General features: G+C 42.0%; 1 protein-coding gene across 6 annotated transcripts in view; it reads right to left on the reverse strand.

Annotated features, from left to right (window-relative positions):
- Positions 1-16481, reverse strand: part of wnk3 (WNK lysine deficient protein kinase 3) — a 45655-nt gene that overhangs the window by 23585 nt on the left and 5589 nt on the right. For all 6 annotated transcript variants that reach the window (XM_030422365.1, XM_030422364.1, XM_030422363.1 and 3 more), the window contains exon 2: positions 10130-11330. In XM_030422365.1, coding sequence (XP_030278225.1) covers positions 10130-10852 — 723 coding nt within the window. In that variant the 5' untranslated portion in view covers positions 10853-11330. The remainder of the gene's footprint in view (positions 1-10129; positions 11331-16481) is intronic.

Here is a 16481-nt window from a genome sequence, read left to right on the forward strand (position 1 = left end):
ACTGGTTTTTCACTGATCGATTCTATTGATGTTCAGCTTTTTGCTTTACACCAGGCTCCCCCAATGGAGTCATTGTACTGCAAATGTTTGGATGAAAATAAAAATATTTTTATGTGATGCAGTTCCAACCTTTATATCATCATGCACCTTCACCCTGTGTGTCTGTGTTTCATCTTCCCATATATCTTTTGCTCTCTGTGTATATACTGGTTCTGTGTCCTTTTCTGGAAGTACCGTTGGAAGCATTCCCTCCACCCCTCCCCTCGCAGCAGGGAAGTAGCATCAACCAAAGGACTGCTCATAGTTGCACTCTTATGGCTAAGAATAAGTTGCCAGCCTAGGTCTGCCCTGTTCTCATTTCCTGTAACACTAACTGCCTCATGTAGCTACGTGCAAGCATGCTTATGCAATTGTGTGTACCTGATCGTGAGCAGGTGTGTCTAACCCAGCGTAGGTGTCAATGCTGCTTATCTCTCCAGTCCTGCTAACCATATCTACATGTGTTGTCTTTCTGCTTTATTTTGAAGGGAGATGAAGCATTGCCTCTGTCTCAATCTTCAGTCAGAGCATCAGTCTGCTTCACTGTCTGGCTCATGCTGAGACAGAGTTCTGGCCTGTGTGTCCCTGTCTGCTGCCTCCTCAGCGTTTATCATGTCTCCCTCTGAGTGTCGCATCAGACAGCCTTAGGGTCGTCATTTGGCAAAGGTCGCAAAGAGTTCAGCTGGTGAGCTTGTGTCTAGACAGGCTCACACAAACCTACTCGCCATCCGCATACTCGCTCACACATACACACACACACGTACACACCCATATTGAAGACTGGGGCACAACAACAGCTATACTCGCTCTTCAAGTGCCATTATAAAATCACAGTCCTTTTTCTATCGCCAAGACAGTTTAACTCACCCAAATACAATTACAGCTGTTATGAGGCCTCCTTAACACTGACCTATGTGATAAATGTAAGTGAATAATACACAATAAAGTCTTGAAAATGATGCCAATAATCTAGAATTGTATGCTAGAGCGTATAAGTCAAACTTTGGCACAGCAGCAACTCACAAAAAACAGATCTGTCAAACAAAATGGCACACCACGGGAGAAAAAGGGAAAAAACCATCAGATGGAAATGGGGAAGCTGGGGAGAAACAGACAGAAAGTGAGGTAGAGAAAGTGCAGCTCAGGAGCCAATGACACAGCCCTTTCTTCCTGTAAATCAGCCTGATTGTTCTCCATTTCTGAAGCCTCATGGCGTGAATACTTTCAAACACAAAGTAATATAAAAAGAATAAACATAATAGTTTGCATAAATTAGATATACAGATAAGTGTATATTTATATGTGAATGCCAAGAGCTGTTGTTAAGTGTAGTTTATACCAGTGTCTATACCATGGACTTCTGGGGGCAGCTGTAATTGTGGAAATACCTGAGACTATACACAAGGCAGCTACAAGGTGCTGTTTTCATTAGGTTTATTCCGATAATGATACCTTATGAAATGTCTGGTCTTCCTATGTTCCTATGTGTACTGTGTGAGCCATGTCAAAGACAATTTTCCCTTGTCTTGTGAAGTTTTTCTGATTCTGAAATTAACAAGAACACCAAAAAATATGACCCAAATAAATGAATGACGTTTAATGTTTGTGAGATTGTCAGAAACAAGGGCTTCGCTTGTTGGAAAGTGTTGGGGACTTAAGGGCTCAAATAAAAATCGTTTTTTTAATTGGTCGACTAAAACATTTGTGACTTTAAGCAATCTAAGTGTGTGGTCTGGGTTGATATTCATGGCTGGAAATTATTTGTATGATGGCACATTGAAGGGGCATAGCCTAGGCTACTTTAGGTCCACTATACCAAAAATCCAAACTATGTTGTCTCCTCAAGTAACAGTCATCCATATGCATCAGTCACATCCAAAGCTGCAACACCATGCAAACCTTTGGCCATCCTAGCTAGCTAACTGATCAGCCAATCTAATGTATTACATTCCGATTTTTCAGTATATGATGTACATGACTGTGCATCTCTTAGCAGTTTTCCTGCGCATGTTGTAAGCGTTCATTAGCCTTAGCTTACAGTTTTCTTTTCATATAAGGTCCTGGGTTAAAATGGTATATATTTATTTCGCACTATAATACGTAGTGGCCAGTTCAGCAGGTGCTCATGGAGAGCAAAGCTTTCTCATTTGTTAGCTTACACCAAGAAATGTTAACTATTTGAAATTCTTCTCTAACAAATTATGCTCTTTAAAAGTGATGGAGCCAAAACTGGCCATTTCAAAAAGTTGTAGGGACATGCCCCCAGTGTAACTAACAACTATGGTCAGAAATATATTGATTCAGCAGTGTGGTAGTTTTGAGACTTCAGTTTGCTATATCAATACAGTTCCAACAAATACTGAACATGAGAAGTTTCACACATGTCTAACTGTGATTTATTCCGTAATACTCAGGGTGTTGCTATTCCTATATCTTGTCCAAACTAGTACAGTCAGTTTGATCATGCATGTTGTCACATGGCGCCTCAGTGACCAGAGTCTAAGCACTACACCTTGGTAAACAAAGTAAGACCTATGACCTGATTGTGCACCGTGGGATTTTTTTGGATCAGACATCTGGTGGTGCAGAAGGTCAAGCAGCAGGTTAAGTAGCCTCATAAAACAGGAAATGTACAGGATAGGGCTTACAAGGCACATTTGGTAGATGGTTAGAGGCTGAGGGGTCATGAATGCCAAAGCACGTGAGCCCTAAAACATCTATTTTGGCAAACACTGCACAAGTGTCAGATATCATACAGACTACACAAGGTGAACTTGCTTCCCTGGCTACACTCTTGTCTGAAGAAGGAGAGTGCCTCAGCTACAGTGGGGAAAATAGGGCACAAACAACAAGTAGGGGAGCATTAACCTTGTTGTAGGTTGATATTTGTACATTTATAATAGTAGTGTACTGTATTCCCAGTGTGGGAGTAAGCATGTCAGTGTTTGAGAATCCAAGGTGGCGGGTGGCTAGGATTAGATTAGTGTAAGCTACAATAGACTAACAAGATAAATTGCTGGAAAGGGGCTGGCCGATGGATTAGAACCCACGGACAGTGGGCCAAGTTCACCGAGCTTCTAGTGCACCACACTAGTTTTTGTTTTTAGGTGACCACTTGTTTGCAGGAGATCTTCATATCTTTGTGTTTTACAGCTTTAGGACCTGTGTTATACAAAGACAACATCTCATTTATGGTACCACACATCAATAAAAAATATTTGCTTTATGTCATATTATGTCTGTAAACAATCCTCCTCCTCATATACAAAGGTGTGCAAAGGTTTATTAATAGAGATCAATTCTACCTCAAGTCTAGCTTCCCTTTTTGTGTTGTGTTCTCTTTTTTGTAATGCTCTAGGTAATAGTCACCTTTGATCATTCATAGGTTCTTCAGATTTACTGAATTCTAATTAGGTTTTATAGTTATAGTAGTTTTAGTAATTATACCAGTGTTATGTGGTAATGGCTCAAAAATTCAATACATTTACATTTCTGTAGCTGGTTAGGTAACAGCCTGAGGGACACTCGCCAACTGTCAGTGCCCTGGTTGAGCATTCATCAGGTCAGAGTGGATGGATCGATTCCATCCTAGTCTAGTCTGTTCAGCTGTAGCCAATTTGATTTTGTCTCTCCTAATTTTAGTCATGCATCAATAGTCTGTTGTTGCTCTACCTGGCCTTGCCCATCTGGATTTTCATAATCAGACACAACCAAGATCTTCAACTCCTCCCTTTTGCTGTAAAAATTCATTACAGCCAAATAATTATTTCCCAGAACAAAAAAAAAACCTTTAGTAAATAAGATATTTTTTCTCTAAAATACTTTCATTAGAGCTTGCATTGCTTGTTCTCATCAAGGGAAACGAAAGCAGATATGGTTTATAACTAGAGACTGGCAGCTGGCAGTGACCAGAGAGTATCTCTCAACCCTGTCAATGGCTTAATTATCAAGATGTCAGCTGCCAAACTGGGGGCCTAATTGGACATAGAGGAACAAGAGTGGCTGAACACTGAACTAGTGCAGAGAGACGTGTGCATCTACTCAGGGATGAGAGGCTTGTGCTTGTGACAGCACAGAATGTAAACATCAATGGTGTCCTCCTTGGCTGAGATGTAATGCAAGCTTTCTTAATTAGCTTAGTCTGATAGTCTCTTGTCTATGAGTAGGTGCACGTTTCCTTCTGTGCCCTGAGTTTCTACATGCTCACGGCAAGCTCCGTGGATTATCTTGAGTAACCGGGTCATGGTTTCTAGAACAAGACATTGCTATTGAGTTTTTCAGGTGTATTTTTTTGGCTTTTTGAGCTCTAAAACAATCTTCATGTATAAAGAGCATTACAGGTGGGCTGTCCCTTTAATGTTACCTGTAACCATGTCAAAGTCCCAGTTCTCTAATGGTCTTAACAAGGATGAGCCTTTTTACTCAGAATCACGGCCTGGTGTTTGCAGAAGGCAGCCTCCTAAGCTGGCATTTATCTGCAAGCATAACTCCAAAAGCCTCTATAACAACACATGTTAAAGATATCAAATATTTAAGGTGGTAATCATTATCCTGGCAATCTTCAGTACTACAGACTCTGCTCTAGTGTTTGTGGTCCTATGAGTGTGACTGTGGCTTGGCTGGGCTGATTTGAGCTGGTCCAGTCTGGGATGACTGGGTTGAACCAGTCTGGTTTCTGCTGCCCGAGTTATGCTGTCTATGCAGGGTTTTTGTTCCAGCACCCACTGTAATTAACTCCCCTGGATCACTCTGCATGGTCACTCACACAGACAAAAAGTGATGGAGGGAGAGATGGAGGGTGGGAGAGGAAGAGAGGGGTAGGGTGACAGGCAGACACATACACAGCGACATATGTTGACATAGACGGACAGACAGAAACAGCTTGAATGCAGAAATGTAATACATGTACAAGACATGGACAAATACAGCCACTTAGGGTGATGGATGGCAAAATATATGACTGAAGCTGTAGAAACATCAGATATACAGCTCTGCCCTTTTAGGTGTGGAATTCCCAGGGAAAGGCAGAGGACAGATGAGAGATGTCCGTACTGTGAACTTTAATTACACACTCTTTGAAGCTGCATTTGGACAGCTAATCCCTTGGCTTCCCTCTCTTTGTGGCCACAGTAGGAGAGGAGCAAGGGGCTCCCAGGCTGTGGTCTCACAGGATAGTGGAGAAGGCATCAAATGGTGCATTGGTTGGTCACATACAGGCAATTAACCCTGCTATCCCATTCATTGCCTGCAAATTACGAGCACTGCACTGTCCGTAGTGTTTTGGTATTATGGACAGAGGGTCTACTGTGCCGGCTATTTTATTACTGGAAGCTGTGCTTCTAATTGGCAACGACTGTCGTTTAAATTTTAAAATTATAAAAGCGTAAAGAATTGAGTCAGCGTATAAAACATGCTTGTCTTAATGACAGACATAATCAAATCATTTTAGCAGTGTTGGGAAAGTTCACTTTCTACATGAACTAGTTCAAAGTTCAGTTCACAAACTTTAAAATGAACTAGTTCAGTTCATAGTTCATAACTAAAAATTTTGAACTAAGTTCACAGTTCCAAAAATGAACTAGTTCATAGTTCTTTTTTTTTTTTCAATATGTTGATGCAAGCTGTTATTTTTCAAAATTATTGCCACAGCCCATATAGAACCACAAACAGCTATTATTTTATCAGTTTTAACACTGAAACTGCAGCTCTCCCACAATATTCTGCAAAACCAGGTTGTCCAGCTGCTGCTGGGAGATGAAGACAGCGGAGCCGCTACTGTACAGCGTTAATGCAATTTGGATGGTAGAGGATCTGTTTTGGCTCGCCGTTGCCGTGTCTTTTGATTTTTTATTCACTTGCACATACTTTGAAAGGCTCGCTGGGTGCTTAAGTTTAATGTGCCGTTTCAGGTTTGTGGTACAGGATATAGTACAAATTAAAAATTTAAAATAAAATAATACATAAATAAGTAAATAAATAATTAAAAAATGTAACAAAATCAGAGATTTAAGCAAATAGCTCAGTTCCAGGAGAAAAGGAGCAAATTTAGGTAGTGATTTTGCAAATTTTTGTTTGTGAATAAAACATTTTGCATAGGATAACAAAGTTCATCATGTGTTCAAGAGCATTATCTTCTGGGTTAACATAGCAAATAACATGTTTAAGGGTAAGAGAATGGACAGAGTTAGCAGCATCAAAAAAATTAGATCCGACAACATCACTCCAAAACTTTTTAGATATATCACAATAAAAAAACAGATGTGAAGCCTTCATTTGTTTTTTTCCCATGCTTAGCACATTGATGACGCATGCGGAGGTGCGTCTCTGTGGTGGCTGGTGTTGCCAGTGTTCTGTCCGTTCAGGACGAATTAATCTGTGTTCATTTGGTAAAGCCTCATTGCATGGTTGGTGTGCAGCTGTTTCTGTATGAAATAGTTAAGTTTCGTTTGGATCGAAAGTAAAGCGAGTTGCACAAACCTCTCGTCCAGCGTCCTTTTTATACACAACAGCCAGATTGGGTGTTTTTCCGCTCCATCTTAAGGCCTGTTCACGGTGTGTTTTAGCCGGTTTTCGCCTGGAAGGCTCGATGGAAATCTGGCACTGTCTTGAACAAAGTTAAACTGTGAGAACGCGCCGTTCACAAACGCCAGAATGAACGCGTTCACAATAACGTTCATCAGGCAGAAATACGTGCGTTCAGTTCACGTTCGCCCAAAATATGAACAAGTTCATGAACGATCGTTCATTGAATGCGTTCAGGCACAACACTGCATTTTAGACACTAGATTTTTACTCCACTGGCTTCATGTACACGCCAGATTTGATTTCAAGATTCTACTTTTAACTTAGAAAATATTACACAGACTTGCACCATCCTACTTATCACCCCCAGTTACTCCTCACATACGTGCGAGCGCTCAACAATCTCAAACTGCTGCTCTCCTAACTATTCCAAAAATAAATAAAACATCAGTTGGTGGACAGGCCATCTCTTTCCAAGATTCATCTTGTTTAGAGTCGTTTTCATACACAAATTCAAAGGCCAGCTCAGTCGACTTTCAATATTTAAATCAAAACACATAATTTAGCATCAACCTTTGACCTCACTTCATCTGCCCTACATACTTTCCACACTGGCTTTGCAACTTACACTCCGCCTAAGTGGGCTTGGTCACATATATGTATATTGTGTATGCTACTTTAGCTGCTCATTACTGTTTGTAATATATGCGACTAATTCACTTTTATACTTTTTATGTTGTCTATTTGCTGTTTTTATTACATGTACAGCACTGTGAGACATTCTGTATGATACAATAAACTTGACTTGACAAGAATATTGCAATTTATTGTAAATCATTAATCGAGATAAATCCCCACTGTACTACTGGTGGAACAAAATATTGATAGGGCAATATATCGCACCGCTTCCTATATGTTGCCAGATATGACTATTTTTTATTAGAAAAGGGAACAGATTCCCCTGACAATTTGAAATACCAGAGTCACTAATTCATGACTCCTTGTGGTGTAAACTTCTGTAAACTTAATTGACACAGACTGAAGATTTCTTTGCCACTTTATGGCTATTTTACATGTAATGATGGCAGACGTGGACCAGCTGCAGTCAGCGTGTGTGATAAACAGGCGTCAAGCTAAGAGTCTACACTTTTTTAAACATTGCTTCATCTCAGCTATTGTCTGATTCTGTGAAACTGATATCACAAAGCAATGAATAAATACATAATGATATCAGCATGTATCGCTAGACCATTGTCTTGCCATGTATTTATCATCATCATCAACACAATATATCTAATCATTAATATCCTGACTGTCCAGGCTAACGCCTCTTTGCACTGTATAAGCTTTGGTTAAGTGGAGTAAATAGGACAGATCATGTGACCTGTGTGACTAGAATGTTGCTCTGAATGTGGCACTGGATCCATCTATAGGCGTGTGACCAGGCCACTGTGTGTGTGTGTGTGTGTGTGTGTGTGTGTGTGTTCCCATGTGTCTCTCTGCATGTGGTAAGTTAGTGTTAGCTACACGACTGCTCTCTGGGAGGGATGCCATGGTAATCCTCTATTTGGTTCGATGTCTCCCCCTCTGTCTGTCTCTCTCTCCGAATCACCATCACCTCCTGTGACTCTCCCTCATTTCTCACTCAGCCTTTTTCCCTTCTCATTGGTATCACTCTGTGAGTCACAATCTCTGTTTTTCTCTAAAATGGTATCTTCCTATCTGTTTGTATATGCAATCTAATTAGACTACGATTTATGCATAAAGTCTTTCTAATTATCTCACTTATTTCTGACTGATGTAGCTGGTTATAGCTTCATGTTTCTAGACAAATATCCAGTAAAAAATAGCTTTTCTACATGAGATTAACTCTGACCCAATGCATTAGCGGAGGCAAAATTGGATATCACAGATTCAATATGGGTGCACAAATCAGCTTAAGCCTACTGTCCTTTCATTTTCAAAAAAATGATTTTCCAGCTCAGATTTGCTCACGCTCTCGAGCTCACTGGGCTGCCTCCGCTGGTGTCATTAAAGAATGCTGTCGGCTGGCAAAATATATTAATGATGACATTATTATTCAAGGTGAAACAGGCTAACTTTGCAAGCAGAGCACAACTCTTGAAAAAAAAGCCCACATTGTGTGTTTAAGTAGGACTGAACAGGAGTTGTGGCAGAAAAATATAGCAAGCAGCAGATGCCACCTGCTGATGCGAACCTGATTCACTGAGGTGTTCGAATAAAACCAGAAAAGGTGATGGGGGCACGCCTGCTGCTTGTTAGTCCAACAGACAGTCTGATCTCAAGGATTAGCCAAGGCTCTTGTTTTGGAATTATCTCCAAACCAAACACATGACTGACTTTCTCACACAAAGCCAGCAGTCAAATCAGATGGCTTACCACAACACAGCTCCCTATTGTGGGGCCAAGAGTCAGAGGGATGCATTTCTCCTCTCCTCCACAAGTCTGTCTCCCACCACATGTTGAATTCACACCATCTAACAATGTTTCCCATTACTCCCCAGCATGATAAATCGGGTTGTCTCCAGTATGTAAAGACTTTGAAAGAGCTGTGGTCTTAGATATTTACCAGTTTTCATGATTACCCTCCCACTGGAATGTCCATACATGACAAAGAGGTTCTTACAGCAGTGTTTGTTCGGGTTACATCTGCATTTTCTGCAATTTTCAATCTCTTTGCTCTGAGTGCAGTAAAATGCCTCCCATTCAGAGCTTCACTTTCACATGACGATTTACATTTCATACCTCACTATATTACACAATAGACAAAGTAAGCTGTGACATGTACCCTTAGCCTCGGCTATACTCGAGAGCATTATCAAACCTGCCTAATTAACAATAAAGTGTCAGACATATCCTTTAAGAACACAGATTTCTGATTTTAAAACTCATGATGCATGCTGACTGATTGATCCCAATTTCATAAACTAAGAAGGCAGAGTGAACATACACCCTCCAGGCCTATCAAGACATTTCTTAACTAAAACAGAGTGTCCCTGAGGTGTCGTGAATGAATTAATATAATTCAAACTACAGCAGAAAACGCTGTTTCTAATAGGATAACCTATCACAACAAGCAGAAGCACTGACAGCCCACGACTCTATTATTCATAACAGTCCTAGAAAAGGAAAAGCCACCACTTTCACTTTGTGCTGTCACTCAACTACAAGTGATGCTCCTCCTTTTCAGCCCAGTCTCTGCTGAACTGCAGTCTCGCAGTATGAATAGCAAGCAGACGACATGCTGAGATTTCGAGATGTCAGGAGGAAGAGCTCCTGGGACATGTCTAATAAGATTCACTTCAAAAGAACAACACTGGGCTTAAAGCTCTCCAAAGCGCACAAATTGGAAATGCTATTTGCTGATATAAAGTACGTCTATTTACCGCTCAGGGTTATCTACATTTTTCAACGCAATGTATATGTCAGGGATTTTTTTATCTTGCACGTTACTCTATCTTCAGCTAATGCAGAATTTATTACTATGTTTTAATATTTGGCCTTGTGATTGTAAAAAAAAAAAAAAGAGAGAGAACAGTCCTCTTACCTGAAGTTCACACCAAGCCACCTCCACCCACGTCTCTGTGTCCAGGCCTTTATACACAGTCTTGAAGGCTCCTCTGCCCAGTTCAATGTCAAACTTGAGGAACCTGCCTCCAGGAGAGGTGGCCACTGCCTTCATCTCCGCCTCCTCCTCCTGCTCCCGGTCCCTCTCCTTCCCCTTCTGAGGGGTTGTGGAAGAAGGGGCATCCTTGCCGGGCTCCTGGCTGGAGCTGGGACAGGATGGGTCGTGGCCCAATGCAGCACAGGATGAAGCAACCCCTTGCTGCTGGGCAGTGCTGGTGAAGACCGAGTCTGAGGAGCGCAGCTCCAGGTGGGGTGCACTGTGGGGTGCCTCAGGGAGCACCTCCACATCATCGTCCTCCTCACAAATCTCCACACTTTTCCTGAAGAAGCGCTTCTCTCTCCTCAGTCGTTTCTGGCCAGTGTCAACCGGTAGGGAGGGCAAAGAGAATGAAATAGGTCTGACTTGGTTCTCCTCACCCGCATGACTGGCTTCCCCTCCTCCTCCTCCTCGGATTCCTCCATCCTCTCCTTCTGTAGCTTTCCTCTCCTGAGTCTGGGAGGAGGGGAAGTCCGAGGGGGTGCTGTGTGTCCTCCCCCTCTGTGGGTCAGCCCTGCCCTCCCGCTCCGTGTCCTCCTCCCTCTGTCCATCAGGTTTCTCCGTGGAGTCCTCGGTGCCGGTGGGCTCTCCTGGGTCAGTAGCCATGGGGAATGGCCTTTCCCACTCCTCCTAGACCTCCTCCTCCTCCTCCTCCTCCTCCTCCAAACCTTTGCTCCTCCGTCAGTCCCCGTCTCTCTTTCTTTCCGTGGTCACCCACTCGCCCCTTCTAGTCTAGCAGGCTGTTGTTTTCCAGTGTGGCAGGTGACTAAAGGCCGACCTTAATCAAACCTTCTCCTCCTTTTCTTCCGCCTTCTGTCTCCCGTCTCCTTTTATTAGAAGTGTTACAGTACACAGGTGGGTGAGACCACAGCGGCTAGTGAATAGTTTCTGTCCTCACTTTCCTCCTCACCATTTCCTACATTTTCTTCAAAACCCACTTAGGTGCAGTGCTAATCAAAAAAAAGTAAACCGCACGTCTCCCAGCTCTTACAAACACACACTGAACCGGGAGTTTTTTTAAGCCTGTTGGGAAGCTGCAGTGTTGTTTCTTTCAAACTGTTGTGTGAATGTCTTCAAGTAAACCCTGCAAGACAAAAACAAAACAAAACATTAATATTCAGGCAGGCAGGGAAGAGAATTATTGTCAATGTTGTTGCCATTTTTAACTCTCTTCAGAAGGATGGAAGTGGCATGCTATTTGTAATAATGACATACATTACAAAGGGAAAGTCAGAGGGTCCCCTATACATTAGAGCAGGACCAAAGCTGGCCTGATGTAGAGTCACATTTTGCAAAGCAGATGTTTATGTTATCCTTATTTTGATGCTATTATTTTTTCAGATAAAAATGCCCTTTTATCCCTAGTTATTTATTATCTGAGCACAGTGGGCAGAGTGACAGTTTGCACAGGAAGTCAGTCAAACAGGAAAGTACCGTTTAGCATCTTAACAATGCAATACAATACAACAGGTGTTTGCCTTTGTTGTTAAGTTTGTCTTTCAAATAAAAAGGTGGGTTACTGGAGCCAATCCCAGTTGTCTCTCTGGGTGAAGGCAGAATACACCCTGAACGAGTCGCCAGCTCATCACAGGGCCCTTACTGATGGCAGAGGTCGCCACGCAAGATGCCAACTGCACATCAGGAGCAATTTTGGGGTTCAGCATCTTGCTCAAGGATACTTCGACATGCAGCTCAGCTCCACCCCAGGGGAGCCGGGATTCGAACCATCAACCTTCCGATCACTAGCGACCTGCTCTACCCGTTCAGCTATAGCCGCCCATTTGCTAATATGTAGGTCATATATACCCCCTTTCAACCAACGTGAACCAAGGTAGTTCTTGGCTGTGCTCAAGTTCGTTTGGAACTGCGAACCACCTGAGAACCTGTTTCCTTGTCCATGAGCTATAGAACCATAGCCATATAGATTCATGTCATTACATGACTGTGAACATCTTATATTTCCCAGCATCACGAGGAACAACTACGGTCGACTGCACTTACGTTTTACATGTCCTGCTCCGGGCTTTGCATGCTTATATTAGAATCCAAACAGAACTGGTTCGATGCATTTGTGCTGCTGATTAATATGAATGGCAACTATCCTCGGGAAGAAAGGTTATCACCGACCACATTTTTTATTCTCGTGAACACTGAACGTAAGCTCCTAATGTGTGACTTTGCAAGCCCTAGCCTTTCGCTAGCAAGTATTTGACGGCACTCGTATTGATCCATGGTGAAAAGCCTTTTCATTCATCTGTATGTAAGTCAGACAACACACTACTCTGTTTTTTTAAAATTTCCATCATAAGGTTTTAATTAGTGCTTGGTCATGAAAATCCCACCCCTGACATAAGCAGTTCTTTGCCTGGTGAAATGCTGTTTCGAGAATAGGCCTCAGCTCAAAGCCGGCTCTTGGACTGCCTTAGTTGAAGAGGGGCAATACAGGCATCAGTATTAAATTGAGACACTTTCATAACCAGTTAAAATCTCCTTGTAGTTTGTATTGTAATGTGTAACCTGAACTGGATTGGATATATAGTGTGTAAATACAGAAGAAGCGTTGTAACTGATTCAGCAGCTCTTTGTTGTAACGAAGGAAGCCACTGCTATCTATTGCAAAGAGACACCATATGTCACTTGAGAATGTAAAGTGTTGATGGCCTGTGAAACTTAAGGCGGTCATTAAAGAGAATGTGAGTAGATTCCATAATTGGTACAATGTTTACAGTAATCAGATGCAGGGCAAAAACCTCAGAAAGTAGAAATGTCCAAAAATGGTCTTTTTCCACGACCACTTGCAAAGATGACCCGCGGTAATTAATGTTAATTCAAACTCTGTGGTGAACTATGTCAACCCAACTTGTACCCATACATGGTAAGAACATCCCAAAACCCATTTAGGAGAGCGACCATTTAATCAGCTTAAATCTGCCAAACAAAGGCTTCATCTCTGTTATGGGCTAAACTTTGACATCCTCAAGGAATATCCTGCCAGCGTGGAGAAGAATCACACGTGGCTTCATCAGTCATCAAGTGCGTGTTTATCAGCGTCTTGTGACTTAAGTTGTGTATTCCATTAGTCAACAGAAAGTATGCGATCCTGACCATTAAATATGGATGATGAACTATGGGCCGCTTGAGTGTGAATAATTCATACGCAGGGGGACTGTCGAACTCTGCTGGAGTGACTACCACACATCTGCAACAAAGGGCTCATAAATACACACAACTCTGATTACGATTATCATCAGTGCAGGCATCAGCCCACAGTATTATTCAGTGCACACCCGGTCGACCGTTTAGGCAGGGTCAGTATTATCCTCTGCCAGCAGAAGTTGAAACTGAACACAGCAGGTTTCCTCTGACACTGCAATGCTGCGACTCATTCACAGTTTAGGTTTGTGTGTATGTGTGCGAGTACATCATCCTGGTGACATCTTCATCTTTACTTCTCCTCTATCACTCTCCATCTGTCCCTGGGAGTTATCATATCTCCTCCGCCTTCTGACGCCCAGTGATCTCTCAGTGGCTGCATCAGAGCTGTTTCATTAAGACACTGAACTAAGAGGATATCTAAGAGGCAGGGTTGGGTTGGCAATTACGGTTGCAATAAAGCCCAAAGCTTGTGATTACAGCAGCTGAACTTACAGGAAGAGAGCGTGCTAATGCATAACAACGACAAAATCTGTAATGAAGGCATATGGCTGTCCTGGGAGTGTAATGGTGCAGCAAATGAAAGTAAAAAGTGCAGTCCAGGTCAAGGGATTAACTCACTTTGCATATTAGTTTACAACTCAACACATATTACTTTACCACTGAGCAAGTGGCACTGTCTGCACTCCAGTCTAGGGTTACAGGACACTTGGGTATGAAGCTGTAAGGACCACACATATACAGTCGACGCCGGCCCCCTGAAATCTGCACTGACAGCCAGGCTCTGTCAAAGTCACAGCAGCAAATCCAGACGTTTTCTTCAGTTTTAATGAGCAAAGCCCACCATGACCACTGGGGGGCTCGTCTAGCAGCTTGCAGCCGCTATTATATGTTTCATCACGCGGTCATTAACACTCACATCAAGTCTGTTGTCTCTCCAGACTCAAAGCAGAAGAGTCCGAGAGGCAATGCTAGTAGCTGTCAGTCACATTAGGAACACAATAGGCTGATATGAAACCAACTGCTAGGAGGCTCCTGGAGAACAAGAAGAATTCCTGTCCGGCCGCATTCCCGAGACACAGACACAAGCTCCAAGAGACAGGAGGTAATAATTATCAAGCTAGTGGCCGCCCACAACACACTCCACACCTAATACTGGGGCTGCAACTAAGGATTATTTTCATTTGATCCATTAATCTGTCAAATATTTTCACATGGATTAGTTGTTTGACTGTGAAATGTCAAAAAGTTACTGAGTGACGAGAGCCTGGCCAATATATTGGTTGACCATTTTGGACAATCACAGATATCGGTGTTGTATTATTTTACAGAATATAATGCAAAAAAACATGCTTGAGGTAATTTATCATTTTTATATATATATTACTGTAATAGTCGCTTTGCAGGTGATGCAATGTCGATTAAGGCATATTAACTCAACTCTTTCACATTTTAGATGTGTTTTTGTGTTTCTGTAGTATTCAAGCTGAGAGTTATGATTGCAGCACTTGATGAGTATTAGCAACACTGCTATTCAGTAGCCTTTCTGCCACTCAGTGGTTGTAACTATGGTGACTATCTGTGGCATTGGGGCATCGCCTCTATTGAGTTATTCAACTTTTCTGGTAAAAATTCCTGTATTGTGTCATATTGCAATATATATTGCAGAAATCCATGATACTGTAATGCCAGTGTAACTAACGATTATGTTCATTGTTGATTCATCTGTTGATTATTTTCTGGACCAATCGATAAGTTGTTTTGTCAATAAAATGTTAGAAAATGGTCAGTGCCCAAGACAACGTCTTTGAATATCTTGTTTTGTCCAAAACCCAAAGATACTCAGTTTACCGTCATAGAGGAGTAAAGAAACCAGGCAATATTCATATTTAAGAAGCTGTAATCTGAACATTTTGATTTTCTGTCTTCAATAAAGGACTTACAGTGATTAATTGATTTTTAAACTAGTTTAAAAGTTGTCAAGTAACCTAATCCAATTATCATTACGGCCCTATTAGCATGTAAATTCCTCTTAGTCCAATATTGTCACACAGAATTCCTTCTATTAGGCCTGATAATGTTTAAACTCAGATATTAGCTACCTGAAGATTTACATTTATATCCATTTTTATTTTATTTTTCATATTGATCAATTAGCCAGCGACAACTATCTTCTATCAACCACTCATTTCAGAAAGAGAACATATGACTTATCTAACTTCACAGTGACCACAACTAAAGAGAACTGACCTGGATTAGGCCACATTGTACTTCATACTGTAGCTTACAGTGAGACTAAAAAAGGTGAAGGCTAACAGGATGTGGGGGACATAAAGGGGGGAAAAACAACAGGCGATAAAGAGAGGGAAGTTGCCCTTTAAACAGGAGCTTATTCGCCCATGTCCCCAGGGCAAGGAGTTCCCATGAAAGCCACATACCGGACAGAGTTATCACAGTACATCAAACACGTTCAACCCCATCACTGTCTCTCACACCCGCCCAGTCTCCTCTTCCAAACACATACACACACACACATAGACATAGACACACACACACACACACACACACACACACACACAGATACAGATATAAGACACACACAAGCAGGCTTGAACAAACAATTGTGTTTCACTCTTTCATTCTCTCTCTGTGCCTCTCACACTCGTTCTATCTTTTATACACAGACAAAAACACACACACATCCAAAGCAAACCCTCTCTCGCACCCAAACCGCATGTCCCCTTTCAATGAAAGAATGCTGAAAGGAATTTCCTGACACCAGCCAAATTGACCAAGCAACTGCCCATGTGGGCAAAAGTGGTACACCAAAGTTAAAGATAACGAAATCAAAGTTGTAGCTTGAAGCGGCGAACATCTTTTCTGACGACTCCAGCGTGCAGAAAAATATCGAGTTCACACGTCAGAATCACTGTCTGATAATTTTTTCTATCAGCGCTGGAGTACATGAGAACCGAACATCTGACGTGCTGCACTCCGCCTGCCCTCCAGGCTTCTGTGAGGCTCCTGCATGGAGAGAACACCTGCAGCTGCCTAATCACGTCTGAAATGTGCAGTGAAAATC

This window comes from Sparus aurata, chromosome 7 (assembly GCF_900880675.1).
Source record: "Sparus aurata chromosome 7, fSpaAur1.1, whole genome shotgun sequence".
NCBI lineage: Eukaryota > Metazoa > Chordata > Actinopteri > Spariformes > Sparidae > Sparus > Sparus aurata.